Source organism: Toxotes jaculatrix, chromosome 6 (assembly GCF_017976425.1).
Source record: "Toxotes jaculatrix isolate fToxJac2 chromosome 6, fToxJac2.pri, whole genome shotgun sequence".
In the NCBI taxonomy this organism is placed as follows: domain Eukaryota; kingdom Metazoa; phylum Chordata; class Actinopteri; family Toxotidae; genus Toxotes; species Toxotes jaculatrix.
Genome location: NC_054399.1, coordinates 19930911 through 19951326, shown reverse-complemented (window position 1 = coordinate 19951326; position 20416 = coordinate 19930911). Strand labels below are relative to the sequence as shown.

General features: G+C 40.0%; 1 protein-coding gene across 3 annotated transcripts in view; it reads right to left on the bottom strand.

The window, feature by feature from the left end:
- LOC121183214 (discs large homolog 1-like protein) overlaps nucleotides 1–20416 on the bottom strand; it is a 96231-nt gene that overhangs the window by 28401 nt on the left and 47414 nt on the right. For all 3 annotated transcript variants that reach the window (XM_041040171.1, XM_041040172.1, XM_041040173.1), the window contains 8 exons: nucleotides 10240–10293; nucleotides 7803–7853; nucleotides 5909–6033; nucleotides 5301–5470; nucleotides 4886–5022; nucleotides 3932–4076; nucleotides 2544–2676; nucleotides 123–279 (listed from right to left, as the gene is read on the bottom strand). In XM_041040171.1, the coding sequence (XP_040896105.1) occupies nucleotides 123–279; nucleotides 2544–2676; nucleotides 3932–4076; nucleotides 4886–5022; nucleotides 5301–5470; nucleotides 5909–6033; nucleotides 7803–7853; nucleotides 10240–10293 (972 nt within the window). The remainder of the gene's footprint in view (nucleotides 1–122; nucleotides 280–2543; nucleotides 2677–3931; nucleotides 4077–4885; nucleotides 5023–5300; nucleotides 5471–5908; nucleotides 6034–7802; nucleotides 7854–10239; nucleotides 10294–20416) is intronic.

The following is a 20416-nucleotide window of genomic DNA, read 5'->3' as shown; positions in this document are numbered from 1 at the left end:
AGTCAGTCTGCAGGGCCTATTAGTGTCTCAACAGTCTTGGGACTGTTGAGTTCTGTCTAAAGAAAATTAAAGCCATATTTCACTTCAGCCTCTCAGCCATCGCTGGTGGTCTTGGCTCGTACCGACAGGATGCGGTCTCCCTTTCGTAGCTCCCCACAGAGATCAGCCGGACCTCCAGCCAGAATGAAGGAGATGAAGATACCCTCTCCATCCTCTCCTCCAACAATGTTAAAACCGAGACCTGTAGACCCCCGCTGCAGCACCACCCGCCTGGGTTCTCTGGAAAAAACACAAATCAAACACATACACTACATTACCACACAAGATGATGGTATCTAACATTTTAGTACAAATTAGCACATAATTTTATTTTGTTTTTTGTTTGTTTTTTTTTAATCGTTTTAAAGTTCATGTGTAACTGATAGGTGGAAATAAAACTTGCTTAACCACAGTACAGTCTAAGAACCGGTTATAAGGACAGTGAGAGATGGCAAGAAGAATAAAGGATAAGAGATTAGATAATTTAATATTTTATACTTAAATAATGTCTGTAGTTTATGTATTTCAATGCAGTCTCAATGCAATCTGCAATACAAGCCTTGTGTGTGATGAAAGGCACATCTCAAGGACAGAAAGGGGAATTTAATATTAGAATCATTCACTGTGTTGACCAGCAGATGTCGGCATTGCATTGTGGCTGGTTTGTTGCACCACCACAGTTAGTGCCTCTATCTGAAACACACACCGCTGACTCAGTCTGAACTTCAAATGGTGTGATTCTTTAGTAAATCACCAACTAACATGGAAACAAGCTCAAACGCTAGAAATGCAAGTCAACAAAAGCAAGACAGACAAATGAAATGAAAGAAATCATGATTAGTACAGAAATGATCCCAAGTATCCAGTTGTAAGAGCTGACTACACATTAGTGAGTTATCAGGCTATTTATCAATAAACTTAAGTTGGTGAAAATTAGATTTGATCTCCATTTCCCTAGAATGAGTGATCCAGTTTTTTCCTGTTAAGTTATTCTTTGTTAGCCTCGTTGACTCACTAAATCACTATCAGGAGCCAGTACTGACCTTATTAAACTGATTCCTTATCAGAAAGATGTGACAGATCCACATTAAATACAGTTTCTTTGTCAGTGTCATAAAAATTCTGTTTCTGACTCTAGTTACATCCACTAAGGCAGGCTGGCTACTCAGTTTACCTCATAGTGTCTTACATAAAAATGATCCCAATGAGTTCCATGCCGTGAGGGCAACAGATATTAAATTTGGGAAAAAGGGTGCACTGGTAATCGGTTTTGGCAGAAACCCTAAGTTAAGGTTTTGGAATCGGTGCTGGGAGAGGAAAAGTTGAATTAGTGTGTCCGTCATTCGGAAGCGCAAATTAATATGTGAGAAGGACAGAAGGAATGAAAATATATTCTTAAAATTGTGAACGCTCAGTGGACATTCATCAGTCTTCTATCTGCATGACAAACTAATCAGAAAGCCGGAAAGAAAGACATGATTCAGAGAGAGTGGGACAGATAAAAACAGAGAACACAAAGAACTGGAGAAGAGAGAAAGGCAGACGTCAAAATGACCATTCTGCAATCAGTCTGAGGCTTATCAGATTTATTATAATCAAAGCGCACTGATTGGCTCAAAGGTTTATGACGAAATGAGTCATATTCTGGTAACCACGGTGATGCCAACTGAGTGACGAGGGCCGTGATAGGCTGTAATCCGTCCATTAAAATGGATTAAAGACAGTAGAGCAGCACTGAGAATCTGCATGCGTGTATGTGCATGTGTGTATATATGTGACCTGAGCCCTGAGACAAAATTTGCACTGCCATCTGCCTTTTACTGCCACACACACACACACACACACACACACACACACACACACACACACACACACACACACACACACACACACACACACACACACACACACACACACACACACACACACACACACTGCAGCAGAAGCAGAGAGAGAGAGAGCAGGGAAGGACAGAGGTCAGTCAGAGTATTTTGGGCTCTCAAGGACTCTGTTTCCTAATCTGATGTCATGGACCTCTTTCAGGGCCACTAAAGACCACAGAGGAAGATATGAAAGAAGCTGTACAGCGAAAAAAGAAAGCAGAAGAAGACAAGACTGACCTGTGACTCTGTAACAGCTGGATTTACATAAATTGTATAAACTATTTCCACAATTTCCTGCGTTGCCACAGAAATTTGAATTTTCTCTTACTGACAGACTTTGGAGTAAGAAGTGACTGACATACATGATGTTTTTTAAACAAATAATGATGTGATACTGAAAAAATCAGCCTGAGAAATGCTTTGGTTTAACTGTGCAAGAGCTGAAAATTTGCTTAACACATAGCTGCTGTTACTACACATGAGCCTATAGTTGAATATGCAGTAGACAAGGCTTTGAGGCTTACAGTGAGTGAAATATCAAAGTAGACACCAAGTTTTTTGTTCGTACCATCCTATAAAATGTGCCGGCACGTGTTTGTGTGATCACGTGTGATTTCTCACCTGGTGACATCGTCGTCTCCGGTCATGGCCCTGGGCAGAGGTGAGTATCTGGGAGTGGTTAATGGAGCAGGGCTTACAGACTGACTGCCACTCATGTAGGGGCTTATATGGTTGTCTTGATGTGGGGAGTACGCTGGAGGAGCACAAACAAGTTTGTTTTCTTATTTTACCACACTGTCATACACAAGAATAATTTCACTTCATCTTCAAGGCAAAATGTGTGCTTTCATGTACTTTCTGTCTGGTTCCTACATTAAAACAGTCATTCTACGGCTGGCTCTGAATAATCCATAAATATCTGATATCTTATTGTCTACGTAATTGATTGTCACACAATCAAGCAATCAGATCCTCAGTCAGTCGAAACTGTTGACAGACTGTATGTAATTAGATGAACTGCAGATGTATTGAGAGATAGAAGTGCGATATATGCAGCTAAGTAATGTGTTTGATTCAGAGGCGGTGATAAATGACATGTTGTTTGATAATATGCTGGTTTGGAGAAATGACAAGTGGCAGTAATCCAGTGGACCAAATTTACCCACTCTGATTATCAGACTCTTGTATAACACATTTAAAACTGTCTGGGGAGGGGTGTGATCATTGTAGCATCTTTTAAATATTAACATTAACCAGCTTAAAATTGATTTGAGACACTGAAAATATGTGCTGTATCAAAATGGATAATTCAAGACCGCATAATGATCAGAGATATCTGGCAGATTATTGATTTATTTATTAGTGTCAACCACATGTAAAAGATTTGGTGTCTAATGTGTGTGGAGTAGTAAAATTTTATGGCTCTATAACATGAGAACAAACACAATAGAATACCCTGTGGTTTTCAGCTCTGATGTGGAAGTCTACTGCAGTGGAACCGTAACCATAAAATGAGCTGATCACAGTGAAAAACCTGTCACTCAGCTACTGACATATAACTTTTCAAACATTTTTACTAGATTTTACCACTTTGGGTTGCATTTCTGTATTATATCAGCAACTGAACATGTTTCCTTGTAATCGTGGTGATATGGGATTTCATGCTTACTGTGCTGTTGTAGCACAAAGTCACTCTGAAAAGGCATCTTGTGGAATCTGTGTCTTTTTTTATCTAAACTCAATCACCCTAAGAAAAAAAATCTCCACCAACAGCTTTATTCCTTGTTGTTCTTTATAGTTCAACACCATCTGGCTCTAAAATGCCTCTCCCTGTTGTTGCGGTAATGTGTGCGACATTCACCAGAGCACAGTTTTACTGCACAGTCTTAAAGATGCCAGACTGCACATACCCATGTTATGTACTGAACTTTGAGCAAAATCTCACTGTTTGCTTGTGTCATGGTTAAGTGTTGTACTGCATGTTCTGTGGTGTGCTTATAGGTACTTACAATTAGTGACATCAGGTGGAGGGAAGTTGTCATTGATAAAAAGGGAGGTGTGTTTGGCTACACGAAGGTACACAACGTCAGGAGTCGACTTCAGGGCAGCCACCGCCTCTTCATGAGTTACTTCCTCCAAACAGGAAGCGTTCACCTGGAGACACACAAAGACAGATACTGTATTAGTATTTACAGACATGTCTAAACACACTTACAACATTAAAGCTCACTGCAACACCATACCGGAAAGCAGCAAAAACATTAAATGGGGATGCTATCACACAGTTTTGTGGCTGCATTCATGTGTCTTATGATCTATTGGTGGACATTGATTTAATGTAGAAGAAGCTCTAATCAAATTGTATTTATTTCTACACTGAGTGGATCAGCTGCTGCTTTAAATCACCTTTAGAGGAGAAGAGTAACAATCTGATGCACACATATTGTACACTGTACTTCTCTAAAATACCTAATTTAGTGTTAGAATGTAATATAGCTCAGTAATGTGAAAGAATTTAGCAAAGGGGGTAATAGAGATGACACCTTATTTTTACTCAGTACTCAAAAGTATGAACAGGGAGGAATAATCCTAAATTTGGTTATTTTACTGCTGACAAATTACACATCTGGTTTTAATAAGAGCAATTAATTTCATATTTGGTGTTAGCAGGGGATATTTATGACATGTAAATTCAGTAGAAGCAATTTATTGCATGCAGAGTATTCATAATCTATTTGGGGCTAATAAATCTGAATTTATATCCTGATGTGAAAGCTGTTCAAGCAAACATCTTCTATATAGGATCTCATTTTCATTTGTTTCTAGCTGTAGACTGTAATATACAGAGCTTAGTGTGTACAAACAGATCGCATGACAATTTGCATAACATGTTACCGTGTGCAGAGAAGAAAACAAACAGAAGAACAAAAAAAAAAAGGAAAACAGAAAAAGGTGCTTCTTACAGCGACAAGTTTGTCCCCTATCTGTAGCCGTCCATCTTTGTGTGCAGCCCCTCCTTCAATAATTTTAGTCACATAGATGCTGTTGTCGCCTGGGACATGTTGGTTTCCAACTCCACCTGCTATACTGAATCCTAAACCTGACAGAAAACAACAAGACATACTTTCAATCTGAGTAACCAGAGAAAGTTTTTAATGTTAAATATTTGCATTTTCCACAGTAATATGGCCTTAATGTGCAGACTTCATTGAACTCCTTTTAACATCATTACATTCCATTTCAGTTTCATTAAGCTAAGGGTCAGAAATATTTTAATTTTAAACATTATGTGTTCGCATACAGAGCCAGGAAGACATATAACACCTCACTGTCTTACTACTACAGACCGCACGATTTGCTTTTGTAGCATTTACTCACCTTTTGGCCCTTTGACCAGCTTGATATCCATGATTCTCTCAGTGAGGCTCCTCCTGCGTCGTACACATAGTCTCACCAGACATCCTGCTTCTTTCAGTGCCTCCACAGCCCCGCTGTGGGTCACCTCCCTGACGTCGGTCTCATTTACCCGGACTATACAGTCATTCACCCTGCACAGCACGTCACATGCAGTAAAAATGTCATTTGACTTGCACAAGGAGATAAATGCTGAAGAAATGAAACAGTCTCTCGGTTGAAAGTCATGAAAGACACGGGAGAAAGGTATTTGAACTTGCCAAAGTGTGACTATATGCACGAACATTTGGGCAGTATTTTGAGCATGCAAAAGTTATGGACTGCACTTTTCAACACTATACAACTTCATGAATAATGATCCAATTTGCAGTGGCAGGTTTTGCCAATTTTAAACTGGTTTCAAACCAGTTTGAGTGAATGTAGACCAAACACTGGTCACCACATTTTTAACAGTTTAATTTAAGCGGTTAAGGTGAGAATTCTGATTACACTGAAGTCAGGGTAAGTTTTGGGTTTAGGCTTGTGCCTCCAGGGACACAATGTAAGTCAAGCCAAAGAATGCGTGCATATACCTGAGTCGTCCATTCTGAGCTGCGGCCCCACCAGGTATGATCTTGGTGATGAAGATGGAGGGGTCTTCACCAATGTGGGGGTTATCAGTCCCTCCTGCAATACTGAACCCAAGGCCTGAGTTACCCTACACAGACACACAGACACAGAGTGTGTTTTAAGGGGAAAACTGCCAGATTACATTTAGTACCTCCACTTGTGCTTCACCTGAATAAACAATATTTAATAGTTCCAGATGCTAGTTGTTACCAATTAACACATAATAGATCACCTCTGTAAATCACCTCTGAATGTATTACCTGATGGCAGCCATTGCTCGGTGCATGTTTCTCTCATTCTCTCATGCTCTGTCATTGGGTATAAAGCTAGTGTAATGTCTGTGCCTGTGTTTGCGTGTATGTCCGTAGTGTCTTTAAAGCAGATCCAGTCAAGCAGACAGAACCAGGTCACAGGAGAATAGAATGAGAGAGGGGGAGAGATGGAGAGACAGCCTCGGGGGTGAGAGAAAGGGGAATATAATTGGGGGGGGGGTCAGTAGGGAAGGATAGACGAGGAATAGAGAGGTCGGAGAAATAGGGTCAGTGGAGTCAGACCAATGGTGGCACTGCGTGAAAGAGAAGCAGAATGATGGGAGGGAGCAAAAGGAGAAAGATAACGATAAGATGAAGACTAAGATAGCTAAGACAGAGCAGATGGACTTTTTATGACTAAATACTGTCAGGGTTTATATATCTATTTTATGCTTTGAATTCAAAAGATTTAATTTTTTGTGTAGTAATACAAGAAGACTTAAAAACTTACTTTAGTAAGTTAAATGACAGTAGTGTTTGTAATTATGCATACCCCAACTTCACCTCAAAGATGTCTGACAGTCTAAAATAGTACAAATATTCTAATAAATGCAAACAAAAGGTAAACTAAGTTGGCTGACTGATGCTGTACAAAGTATTCAGATCATTTACTTGCAAAAGTAGCAAATATATCCCATTACATGTAACTGTCCTGCATTTAAAGTTTTGCTTCAGTAAAAATACCAAAGTATTAAAAGCAAAATGTGCTGTGCTTAAACTACTAGAAGTGCTCATTATATGTTTAATTAACTATAACACAACACATCCTATTTTATACAGTTTTTAAAATCTGAGTCCACAAAGTAACTAGTGACTGCAGCTGCTATGAAAATGTAGTGCAGTAAAAAGTACAATATTCCATTCTGAATTGTAAATGAGTAACAGTGTAAAGTAAAGTAAAAGAACCTAGGAATGGGACTTCGTACAGTGCCGCTCTTGGTACAGAACTTGTGTAAAAGTATTTAGTTCCTTTTCACCACTGGACCAGTGTTTATATATCTTTATGGAATTCTTCTCTTTAAAATCTGTTTTATTTTATTTGGTATAGAGCATGAACAAATAATATCACGCTTTGCAAGCTTGTGCATTTTCTAAATACTGCAGTGGCTGATTCAAATATACTGTGTGGTTTGCTACATTTAGCATTGTTTAGAAATGTCCTGACTCAGAGTCAAAGACAGCGACATAAGCTCACACACATTTACTGTATATAAATGGCCAGTTTCAAAAAAAGCAATGAGATATTTTAATCTGTTAGAAGAATATATCCCTTTAGAAGAAATATTTTCAGTCTTTTTGCACCTTTTTCAGCCTTTGTTTGCATGTTTCTGTCTATGCACAGGTTCCCATTTCTCCTACTTTAAAAACAGACAGGCACTGATGATGTTTTTAGTGTGATTATGGAGGAGAGTTCAGGGAGGACAGAGGTCAGTCTGAACAGATGGAGGTTGTGTCAATGAGGGACTGATGTGGCTCGGTTCATTTACAGTGTGTGTAATAAGCACGCATGTTCGTGGTGTGTTATCACTGTATGTAAGTTTTTTACCCGCTCCAGCGTGATTTCCTCATACTCATAGTCTGCTTCTGTTCCATTGACCTGTTAAAAAGAAAAGAGGAAAAGGAAGAAAAGAGAACTGTGCAATTTAAAAGTAAAAACAGAGGGCTGTTTTTTTTTAACATTAGTCATTTCTATTTGGAGCTGCAACAATTGATGTTGATTAATTGAACCAAATCAAAAAGAAGTATGGTTTCAGCCTCTACCACACAGCCTGCGATTTGCTCTGTGACACCTCATGTGGAGTTGGCAGGTACATCATCCTCCTGTGTCGCATCAGACTTTCTTGTTTATAACAGCTTTATCAAATTTTGTTACCGTTTCTGTACAACAAGCACATACACTGAGTTTCTTTTCCAGTTCTAACAGTGTGTGAGCTGATTATCTGATCATTATTTTTCACTCGTCAGGTAATACATTACGCAACAAATATCAAAATGACAGAAGTGAATTTGGGCATTTGATTATTTGTGAATGACGCATGAATCCCACAGATTAAAGGGGTAATGCGTATTTAATGATGATGTATCTCTGATGTCATATTTAATATCATCCCTGATGAACCGCCCGTGAGCCAATCACGCTGCAGGACCGTCTGTACTATAAAATATATCAACATCTACATTGTCTGACTGAATGGAAAGCACACAGAATTAAATCTGATCTGAGCAGGCTATTATATATATTTTGTTTTCCACATGGTTTATACTGGGAGATAAGTGTGTCGTTCCTGCTATAGCTGCTGCAGGCAGGCAGGCAAGCACGCACACACACAACCAACAGACACAAACACACAAAAACACAGTGGTCGAGTGGCATCCCAATGGCCCATGTAATCCCCTTGGCTGTAATCTGTGCCTCTGTGCAGACAGATTAGTTTAGATTTTGAATTCCTGTCGTTTCAAACAGAGGGCAAAATCTTCTATCAGCTACCATGTACTGTCTTCTCTTATCTACCATATACACATATTTACGCTCATATTTAGAGTAATTTGGTTAGCAGTTATGGACCGTACCTGTACTTTACTACAAATGTGTAACAAAACTATTCAGATTAAAAATAGAAGAAGAATAGTTTACTAGCATTGCTAAAGTGTGGCGTTCCAATTCTGTAAATTTTATTGTAATATTTAATTAATTAATTTAAAAAATAGCTGTATTGTAACTGCATATTAATAACAGACTTTATCAGAGTTATAGCCAATGCTTCCTGTAGACACACGGAACAACAGTCAATGATCATTTCAGTGAAACATCAAGTGAAATATGTGTGACAGAAATCTTTTTCTCTGTGTTTTATTCCAGGCAGTTCAACAGGGAGTAATTCCACAGTAATTACATAATAAACTTATCTAACGACAACAGACACTGATTCTCTGTGGCAGCTGGCAACCAGTAAAATGACATCTGGTTCCGTCTAATTCTGAAGTGAGCTTTTTGTCTAAAATCAGAATGCTACTATGAAAATTGTAAACATTCATAGGGGAGAAATATTCAAATTACTACACATTTTCAATAGAAGCTCCCAAAACTACTGCAAGTAAAATAACCCTTGATTTTACATGTTTTATGGCTGACATGAAACAATTATTGTAGATACCAGTAAAATTTCTTATAGAAGCTCAGTATAAGATTAGAAGGAAAAACTATTTTGAAACTTTTCCCCTCTTTGAATCATATCCCAAAGTGAATAAAATAATTTAATTTAAACAGCAACATTATGTATCATGAATGGACATTTCCATATAACACATAACACATTCATTGATCTTTGGGTTCTACAACAGTCAGTGGATAAAGTCCTCTGATGAACTTTGGGGATGCAACTAACAAGCAGCGTTATTTTCATTATTAATAAATCTGTCTCTTTTTTGGATTTAATTGATTAATTGCTTAGTCTATAAAGTGATAGAAAATTTGTTGTATGTCCTATTATTGTTATTGTCCAACAGTCTAAAACCCTCAGATATTTGATGTACAATGATTTAAAAGCAGCAAATATTTGCCATTTTTGTAATTATCAATATTTTTGACAAATTACAGAAAATTAATCAAATCGATTAATCTACCAATCATTTCAGCATGCAAACGAAACATCAACAGGCATTCACATCATAACCACCACAGCATCACGGAGTTCAGCGTTAAATACCCATTTAAGGTGGTGAGTTCAAATTGAGGTTATTCTCATTTTTTTTCTAGCTGCATAAAAAAATGTTGGCATTTTCATCTACACTACAAACCTAAAGCCAGCTCCAGCGACTAAAGGCCAACCACACACAACCACTGACATGTAATTTAGTCTTTGTCTTAAATCTGTGATTTAACTTCACTTGATTTTAGTCAGAAAACTCAGCAGATGTAAAGTACATAAATAGGTAGAGGTTTCATTTGGTATTAATGACTTTAAATTAGAGCCAGTACTCACATATGGGGGGGTGTCGGCGCTGTCTGTGTTGACCACCACTGGAGGGGGGTTGGCCTGCAAGAAAGAACAGAAGAGTCATCAGCCATTTTCAAGTTGAAGGATATTATCATGAAAACAAAGACGTACAGTATTTGCAGTGCTACTGCTGAGGGACACTGTGAAAGTTTAAAAACATGCACACACACAAACAAACAGAAGACAGTGATGACGACTTACTCGTCTCATGTTTTGGTACAGCATGTTGAGGACCTCTGCTACAGATTACCACCATGGAGCGACTGCATACACCGCATGACATACTGCACAGCCCTGATACTGGACAGTACTAATGTACTACACTGCAAACCACACTTTAAAGCACTAAACTGTTTTATAACGCTCTGCTACTGTATAAAGTACGCTTAGCAATTCAGTACTGCACCACAAAGTACTATATCACAATACCCTGAACATTGTGTTTTTAGATTGTACTCTTCCAGCCTATAGGATACTCTGTATGGTATTTATCACACTGTATGTTACTACACTATCCTAATTGTATGTCAGCTGTATGTCACTATGCTGTATCCTGTCTACCCAAGTGTCCCTCCCCCTCCTTCTCTCCTCCCTCACCCTTCCCCCCCAAGTTGTTCTTCTCTGAGCTCAGTCTCCTCTTCCTCCCTGGCCTCCCTCTAGAGTCCAGTCCTAGTGGTTAGAGCAGCAGCAGATGACTGACATTATCTTTCCTCTTCCTTGCTACGCCAGCACAGCAAATGACAAACCTCACACTAGCTAATAAATAGCCACAAGGTGTCAGTTCCTCCCTGTATTTCCAAGGGGAGTATCAGCCCCCATCTAATCGTCCTACACGTTTACCTCCTGCCTCCACTTGTTCCCCCTGTCTCCTCTAACTTTCTCCACAGAAAATAGCGCTTGTCAGTCCAGCATCTGCAGCTCTAGTAAACAAACCAGGAAGGAGCAAGCCAGTCCGTGTAAGATAATCTGAAGCTCCAGCTTTTTTGGCTCCAGCCAAAAATGTTCACAAACCAACCAACTAAACAAGCATCAAACAATCTTGCCAACCAAATGGACAGTCCACCAAGACCTCAGAGCATCAGTACGCAACAGAGCAGCAATAGCATCTATCCCTCTACACTAATCTCAACCTCTCTCAACCCCCCTTTCCACTCCGCTATCTTCTCTCTCTCTCTCTCTCTCTCTCTCTCTCTCTCTCTCTCTCTCTCTCTCTCTCTCTCTCTCTCTCTCTCTCACACACACACACATACATATATTATCCCAGTCCATGTCTCTCTCTCTCTACCACATGTCCAACTGTCTGTCAGTCAAACTGACTGGATGCTTGATCCCACAGGGGAACAGAAAAGAGGGTGGAGGGGGGGATCAGAGGGATTATAAATATGGTGGGAGGAGTCAAATCTGCCTGCTCATCAACACAACACAACAAGGAGCAGAGGGTGCAGACAGATGCAAACAGCCCCCCCCCCCCCCCCCCCCAAAAAAAAACAACAACAATGAGAACAGACGTGGAGGAAGGCTGAGAGAAAGAGTGAATGAAAGAGATAAAGGGGATATAGCACTGTTCATGGATATTGAGGAAACAGTAAGGACATGCTGACAGTTGCAGCTGTTAGGGTGTGTGTGTGTGTGTGTGTGTGTATTCATGTAAATGAAGGGAAGAAAGAGAAAACAAATGGAAGGTAAATATGGTCGCTGTGTAATTACACTCTATATAGAAATTATGATCACAAATATTCGGAAGTTTACACAACTCAGCTAAAACCAAAAAAAAAAAAAAAAAAAAAAAAAAAAAAACCCAAAACATGACCATACCACACGTTCATGTCATGTGCTTTCAGTAGAATAGGCCTTAACTGAACCTTTAACCTTGATGGTGTTGTGGTGTGCTGTGAGAGCTTTAAATATTACAATGTTGGAACGTAGGCATATATCAGCTCACAGGCAGACACTGCTTTATTGAAGAAATCACTGGGTATTTTGATGAGCTATGTCTACTCATATATTGACAAAGATAACCAGTCAAGTCTCCACTCTGTTAACTGGACATTTAGTTGATACAAAACAAATTTAGTTTGGAAGGTAAACAGCATTAAATGCACTGGATACCAAACATCATGCATTTACTGTACAATTCTATAGCCTCTGAAACCATCTCCTTCCTTGCAGAACTTCTCCTGTCATACTTCATTTGGTTTATCTAAAAAAAAAGTAACATTGACTGAATCCTCAGTGTGAAGCCATTAACATCTTATGCTGACTGATTTTACCTAAACAACTACCTGCCTGAATCTAATTTGTCTGTCATTACCTCACACTTGCCAGTCCACAGCCTTGCCTCAACCCTATGTGACTCTTTCATCACTGTAACAGCAGCATATACAGCAGTTAAACATCTGTGTGTGTGTGTGTGTGTGTGTGTGTGTGTGTGTGTGTGTGTGTGTGTGTGTGTGTGTGTGTGTGTGTGTGTGTTTGTGTCTGTGTGTCATTCACAGAGCGATAAATCCAGTTGGTTGGTCAGCTGGTGATTCCATTGACACGCCATGCCAGACTGCATGCTTATATAACATCAATGTGTGTGTGTGTGTGTGAGTGAGTGAGTGCGTATGTGTGTACGGGGTTGTGTCATATGAAAAGTCCAAAGGAACAAACATGGAAATATAAATGCAAAAGAACTCTCTCACACAAATACACAAACATACACATCATCCATATCCAGACAGTGCCTTGTTGCTCTATGCATTTGATTGTTAGTTGTTACATAATGCAATACTGTTACAGCTGTGTTATCATGGCATTATAGCCCGGTTGAGTCCAGCACAGCACAGCTTAGAAAGAGATCCAGACTATCCCTGTTTGTTTTATCAGACAAAGAGACACATGGACAGACAAGCACATTAGTAATATCTCATACTACAGTATGAGGGATAGTTATTTAGAAGTGTGTATGTGTGTATTGTGTTTAGAATGATCCTCTGTCAGTGCAGGGTGCTGTGTTGAGCTTCTACACCATCATCATAATTGTTCAATTACCAATTAGCAGATGAATTGGGATTGGATAAACAGAAATCAAGAATCCCACAACATGTAATGATGCAGAGCAGTAATTAGTTAAACAATCAATCAGTGCAATGTACCATGTTATTCCATGCACACCCTCACACATACAATGATATACAAACACATTTAAGGCCCAAGAGAAGAAAAAAGAAAGGAAAAGTCACAAACCGAATTGGACACAATGGCGACTGACTGATTGCAGCAAGAACATTTGAAATCTTAATTCAAAGGTTTGTTTCTCTAACATCTGACCTTACTTCCTTCACACCGCTACTTCAGATTTTATTTATAGCACAGAAGAGTTATTATTGAGTGGTGAAGACTGATGCACACATTCACTCACACACACACGCACGCACGCACGCACGCACGCACACACACACACACACACACTCCACTCCTAATATCACTACCCACTCTGTCTTCCTAATGTGTAATGAAACTTCATTTGGCTAATGAGCTAATCAGATGAAGTGTGACTCTAATCAAAGCAGAACAGCCAATCACGCTAATCAAACTATCACTACCTGCTATATCTAATCACTGCATCTACAACAGATGCACAGAACAAGAACTGCCCTAACAATGGCTAACAGGCAGCTGGCACGCTGTATTTTTCTCCTAAGGTCACCATAGTACAGTTTATATAATATACAAGTCCTGTTACACATGGATGGCTATGCTCTTTTGATCATATCCTTGTGATGAAGCTGTAATTGACCATAAGCACTCTTACCCTGCTATTGTCATAATTCTGTGACGTTTTAATCAACTGCAGGCTTTGTTGTGTGATGAGTTATTTTGGTAAACTTCCCATTTACCCACAATCCTGCTTGATCCATTAGTTTCCTGTATTTCCCAGATTTACAGAAAAAGGGAGCAATTTGGTCAACAGCTCCGAGCCCTGGTTTTGGAAAAAGCCGTGAAGCACTTAAGGCAGTTTGTTTGTACAAGTGGGTTTTGCTGACAGCAGCTAGTGTACTATGTAGACTCAGTATCACAGGGTGATACTGTGCGTTTGATGGAGACAGGGGTCACCAATTACATTCCTTCATTTCCCTCTCTGTCCCATCATTCCTTTACCATCTAATATATCTTGTCATGTATTGATTCCAAGAGTACTTTGTACTTTGAACATTAGTGGAGTACACAATCAATTTGACTGCATAACTTGTCTTGTTTGTTTCCTGATAGGGTTTTTCTTTCTTTTTTTTTTTTTAAATTCATCCAGATGTTATGATTGTCGGAAATACAAAGACTTAGCCAAATTAATTATCTTTTTGTATTTCACTGGTAAGTAAGAAAAAGGCAGGTAAGGTAAGAAAAATAAAAGCATGCTAAGAAAATTGTGTTTTGTACTTAATATTTACACATTTAACCTCAACTGATAATTAACTGGGTTAATTACCATAAAAACCAAGCTGCGAGATGTGTCAACAATCCCGCAGCACGGTTTACTAAATAATAGCAACAATAAAATAAAATCAACAATGTAATGTGAAAGTTTCCTCTCCTTTGATCAGTGGCTTAAAGAGAACAATGAACTGTATACAACCACCCACCCACTATCTGTTCATCAAACCTACCTGCACATGGGCCTGTATTTGTGAAAAGTGGTGTATGAGCGGTACATGTGGAGGAGTTTCTACTGGGTGTGCTGTCCAGATATACGTGTCATTGGGCCACGGCCTGCTCCCAGCCTTGCCCTTGGCTTTGCTCTTTGTGGGACTCTTCTTCACGCTGTCCCTCAGGTTGGGGAACTTCCCTCGGGAACCCCGGGTGGCCAAGTTGGTTGGCAGTGTGCTCCAACCATATCCGCCCAGTCCAGAACACAAAGGGAGTTGCGGCGAGTGAAAAGGGTGGATAGACAGCGACTGGGAGGCATGAGGAAGAGGAGGAGGGTAGTGGTGGTGGTGGTGGTGCTGATACTGCTGGTACAACGAGTGGTGACTGGGTGAATGGACCTGCATTTGCTGCTGCTGATGGTGGTAGAGTTGATGTGTCGAATGCGAAGAAAGCAGGTGGCTGGGTGAAGCTGGAGGATGGGCTTGTTGATGGTTTTGAGAATGATGCTGCAGCTGATGATGACTTGGCGATAGGTGAAGCTGGTGGACGCTTGGCGAGTGCAGCAGGTGATTTGGCGATTGTGGAGCCAGCTGGTACGTTGGTGATGGTGGAGCTAGTTGATGACTTGAAGACGTTGGCGCTATGTGGTAGTAGCTTGGAGAGGGAGAAGGAAGAAGATGTTTTGGTGAATGGCAACCTTGATTCGGCGAATGGGGATGGTGCTTTGGAGAGTGCAGAGGTGAAGGTTGGTGATTTGGTGTCTGTATTTGCAGTAAATTCTGGTTATGCTTCGAGTGAGAGAGGTTCTTGCCAGATTTGGCCTTTCCTTTGCCAGATTTCCCCTTAGTGGAGCCACTACTGGGCTTCTTGGGGCTACAACAGAACTCATGGCTGTGGAAATAAGTGGTCATAGCGACAGAGGTTTAGAAAAAGTCACAAAGATGTCCTCCTGTCTTCTTTATCTTTTTATCTCACTCTCACCACACTGTCTCCTTTACAGAGATGACATAAAGAAGTAGCTCCTCACAATCACTTGTGTCCGAATAATGTAGGTCATGCTTCTCCAGAACAACCAATCCTCTACTACGTCCAGTACAAAGTTGCTCTCTTTGCCGTATACCAGAGTGTCTCAGCATGTTAAGATCACCAGATACTTAAAATACAATCCCTCCTTTGTATGCATCATTTGCATTTCTTCTCCATCATGGATTAGGGCATCTGCTAGACCTGAAAAGCAAAGCATCTTCCTTTAGTGACACACATGGGGCATCACATTTAACACTCTTTGTCGCTTTTCTCCCCTTAGGAACACACTGACCCTCTCACTCAGGGTTACAGGGTCAGTAGTAAAATACAAGGTTTGGGCCCAAGACGAAGCCACCACTGGGACAGGTTGAGCCTCCTTTCAGTCCTGGTTTCACTCAGGATGTCTCTGTTTCTGTAGAGGATGCCAGTCAGTTCATGCACTCCAGTGCAAAATTTCTTTTTGTCATTTTGCAATTTTGCTCCATTCCAGTGGTCAGTCACTCGCAGTATTATCCATCATATTATCCACCTGTGTTGTCACACGCTCCACCTTTGAAGCTCAAATGTTAGTTGCTCCATAGACGATGCAGTTTGATTCACGTGTCCCAAAAGTAGAGAGTGTAAAACAGTACCTGAACTCAGATTAGATTCCTTTGTTTGACGTTTAAAGATTCAAGTTCAGAAGACGTCCAAGTCAGAGTTAAATTTGCTTTTCTTTGTCTTCCTTCTTTCATCTTGTCTTTTTTAGTCTTTCTGTTGATTTAATATTAGAACACATCTCTATGCACAATTCTCTGTCAATTCCCAGCCTCTCTCATCTTTCTATGCTGCCTCCTCCTTTCAGTGACTGTCCCCCTCTCTCTCTCTCTAACTCTCTCTCTCTCTATCCCTCTCTGTGTCTCTCTCTTTCCCGGACCAACCAATTAGGGACTTCCCTGGACTCCTGCACATGACAGCAGCCAGGCATGACTAATCGATAGGCAACCAGGGACAGTGATACAGCTCTCAGAGCTCGGTCAGTGTGTGAGTGTGTGTGTCTGTGTGTGTACAATGAACAGAGAGCTGTGATTGGTGGAGGCCAGTCCCTTCCATCAACCTTTGTCTTGTTCTTTTAAAGCATCACAAGGCAGGCCGGGTCAGCTGAAATACAGTCTATGAAATGCCTGCTGCAAGTTTGTACGTGTGTCTCTATGATTTGGCCTACTTCCTTGTGAGAAAGTGTCTGTGTGCATCTTGATGTGTTTACCCATTACTTCTCTATGTCTTCAGTCTCTAACATGTACATGCACACAAACAGAGGCTCCAGGTATAATCCAGAGGTCATGATGACCAGGGAAGATACAAATCCACTTAAGTCCAGAACTGTCAGAAGCACAGAAGTTGCAGTATGGCAAATAACAGTTTTTCTTAAATGTTGAAAATGTATCTACTCCAGAAATATAGGTAGAAAAGTACTATTTTCTTTGATCTTTTGGTCTGAATGGTGCTATTCCAACCATGCTGTGGTTGACTGGGGCTGTGTTTGGAACCTCAGCACTTTGCAAGCTGAACTGTGTTTTGTGTCAATGAGTATTTAAAATGGTACAAAAAGTTGTCACCAAATTCTTGTTCTGATTTTTTGAAGTCTTTTTAAATTCATACTCTGACAAGACATGGATTAAATGTTAATTTTAAACTACAATTTTGAATTTCATTAATTTCATACAATTTCTAGTCATGCAAATGTTGTTAAAGACCCTATACACCTCATACACCCACAGATGATTTTCATTATTTTGCCTGATTGGACCTCTTAGAACCAATTAATCAAATCTGGAACCAATCAAACTCAAATGATTATTGGTTACTTAAATAGCTGTAGATAATTTTTTTCGGATGAACGGCACTGATTCGTTGTTTCAGCTGCAGACAGATTACACCGTTATCATTCTTACTGCTGGATGAAGCTGTGAGAGAATCAAATAATTTCCATCAAATTGTGACATTATTAAAGTCATTGGTATTTGCATAAACACCATACCCCAATTACTCAGTAATTCAGTTTATATTTAAATATATGCAGAAAAAATGACTAAAAAAACCCCACTGATATCAGGTTTACATGTACACAGTAACCAGGAAATGGTCAATATTTTTCATATCAGATTAATTATAGCCTCTGGCTGCTTGCAGCTGGTATTTAGGAAAGACCAGGAGCTTCCATTGCTTTGTACACAGAGCTGGAGAGATGCACACACACACATGTACCTATCCGGTTATGGCTATGAGGTCCTTTATAATGTCAGCTAATATATGCCACAGCTCGCCCCAAACCAACCTGACAAGAGAGAGTGAGAGAGGCAGATAGACAGATGAGCTACAATAAAAAGCAGCACCCATGTGGAGAGCACAAAGAGATGAAGAGAGGGTGAGGGTGGTTGAGAGAAAGCCTGTTATAGCCGCCCAGTGTGTTAGCGGGTGTGTTTGTGTGTGTGTTCCCTGTGTAAAGTGCTGCTAGCGCTGCAGGCTAACTGCTCAGACAGGAGGGGATGAGCAAGGAGAATAGGCTGTTAGCATCACAGCGCTAAATGAAGCCAGGACTAATACAGTGCTAGAGGGTGGGGTAGGCAGGGGTGGGGGCTGCTGAGAAATGAAAATGCAGGGATGGGATGGAGGGTGGTTGAAGACAGAGATAGAAACGAGGATAGGGAATGAGGCATCTAAAATGAACAAAGCTGCCCTGGAGGGTTAGGCTTAGGATTTGAGTTTTAGAGGAGTTTAAAATACCCCTCTCTTGTCAGGAAAATAAGAACTATATGTCATCTAATTTCTGATTCCTGGTATGATAACTACCCTCACACCAGAGGAGCAACAAACTTGAAACATTACCCTCAGATTTTGTTCTTCTGAGTCAGTGTGCCCACACCATATCAAGCTCCTACCCTCATTTCCTTTTGACATGGCTCTGAAAAGAATTATTACACAATACACAATAACACATTAATAAAAGCAATAATTAGTTGAGTTCTGTAAAATGCTTTGCTCATTTGAATCCTCGTTTTATGTTCTGTGTCAGACTGACCCGACTGAAGTTTAAAAATCCATGACAAAAACATCCTCATTTATCAAGCATCAAGACCTTTTCTCGTCCATTTAATTAGTGTAACTGATATATTAATTAGTTTATGGAACACACACACATTTTACTCTTTACTGGTCAGTCTGACTCAGAGTGTGGGCCGCTGCTGAGAAGGCTCAAAATATAAAATTTAGACTTTTTTCTAATAAAAAGTGAAGGAGTGCCACCCCCACCAAAAAGGCCACCACTGCTCTCCTGCTGTTGCCTAAATGCCTTGCTTAACAGAAAAAGGTATCAAGAGAAAAAGCCATCCACAATTACATTTATTCATATCCTGTCAGACAACACACTTTTCACTGCTCTAACTTTTGTTGCTGCCCCCATGCTTTCCTCCGTTCAGATTATTTTTTACTTCTTATCTCTAACCTCCTCAGTATTTTAACTCAAAAACTGCAGTATGATTATGTCTGACATAACAGGAAAAATATCTTGGCCAGGGCCTCTAATGATTTCCTGGAAAGACTTGTGTAAAACGTTCAGCAAAACTTAATTATAAGGATTTTCCAAATCCACTATCTGCAGGGAGACAGGGTTGTGATACTGGATGTCACCAGCAGGGGGGCTCTGACTCCACAGACAGATGAAGCACTGATGGGAGACTAAAAAGTACTGTACACAGAAATGATGCTCACCAGCACTGCTCCTTGATCATGAGCTGCTGTCTGATACTGACAGCAGTGGTTGACAGCATGTATGATATCATACAAAGATACTGCAGCACTCTATATCAAATCAATGTCTAGATAAAACTCTTAACTCTTAGATAAAAATGGTGGTGGAAATACAAGCACACAGCAGTCAGGGGGTTGAATCCAGTTTAAATTAGCTTAAATAATAATGCTACATAATTACACATGCAGCATATAATGCATATAAAAGATATCACGATTCAAACAAACCATATCAGAGTACCTGATTGGTTGGTTTCATCTTAGCATCACTTTGATTAATTTTAGCACTGACGGCAAGGTTTTGCAAATTTACACTCCAGCATGATGCTATTTTAAGTACTGATGTTAAATGTTGTGTATATGCCAGTGTAACTGTGTCAGTTTGTTATAACATATGACAACAAAAAGCATCCAGTCCTCACAATCAAGATGCTGGAATCAGTGAATATTTGGCATTTCTGCTTACAAAATATCTCAAATTATTAAACAATTTTCAAAATAATTAATTTTCTGTCACACAACTGCATAATGGCTGTGGATACCCTGATATCATGGAAGGTAAAGGATATGAAAAGAATGCATCTCGACACGGCAGAGCTGTGGTCTCCATGGATCCGGTGGGTGATTAGACATGTGAGGTTACAGACTGAGCTCTTCATTATCATATATCACACCAGCAGCCACACACAACATGGCAGAATAAATCAGTATTAAATTAGAG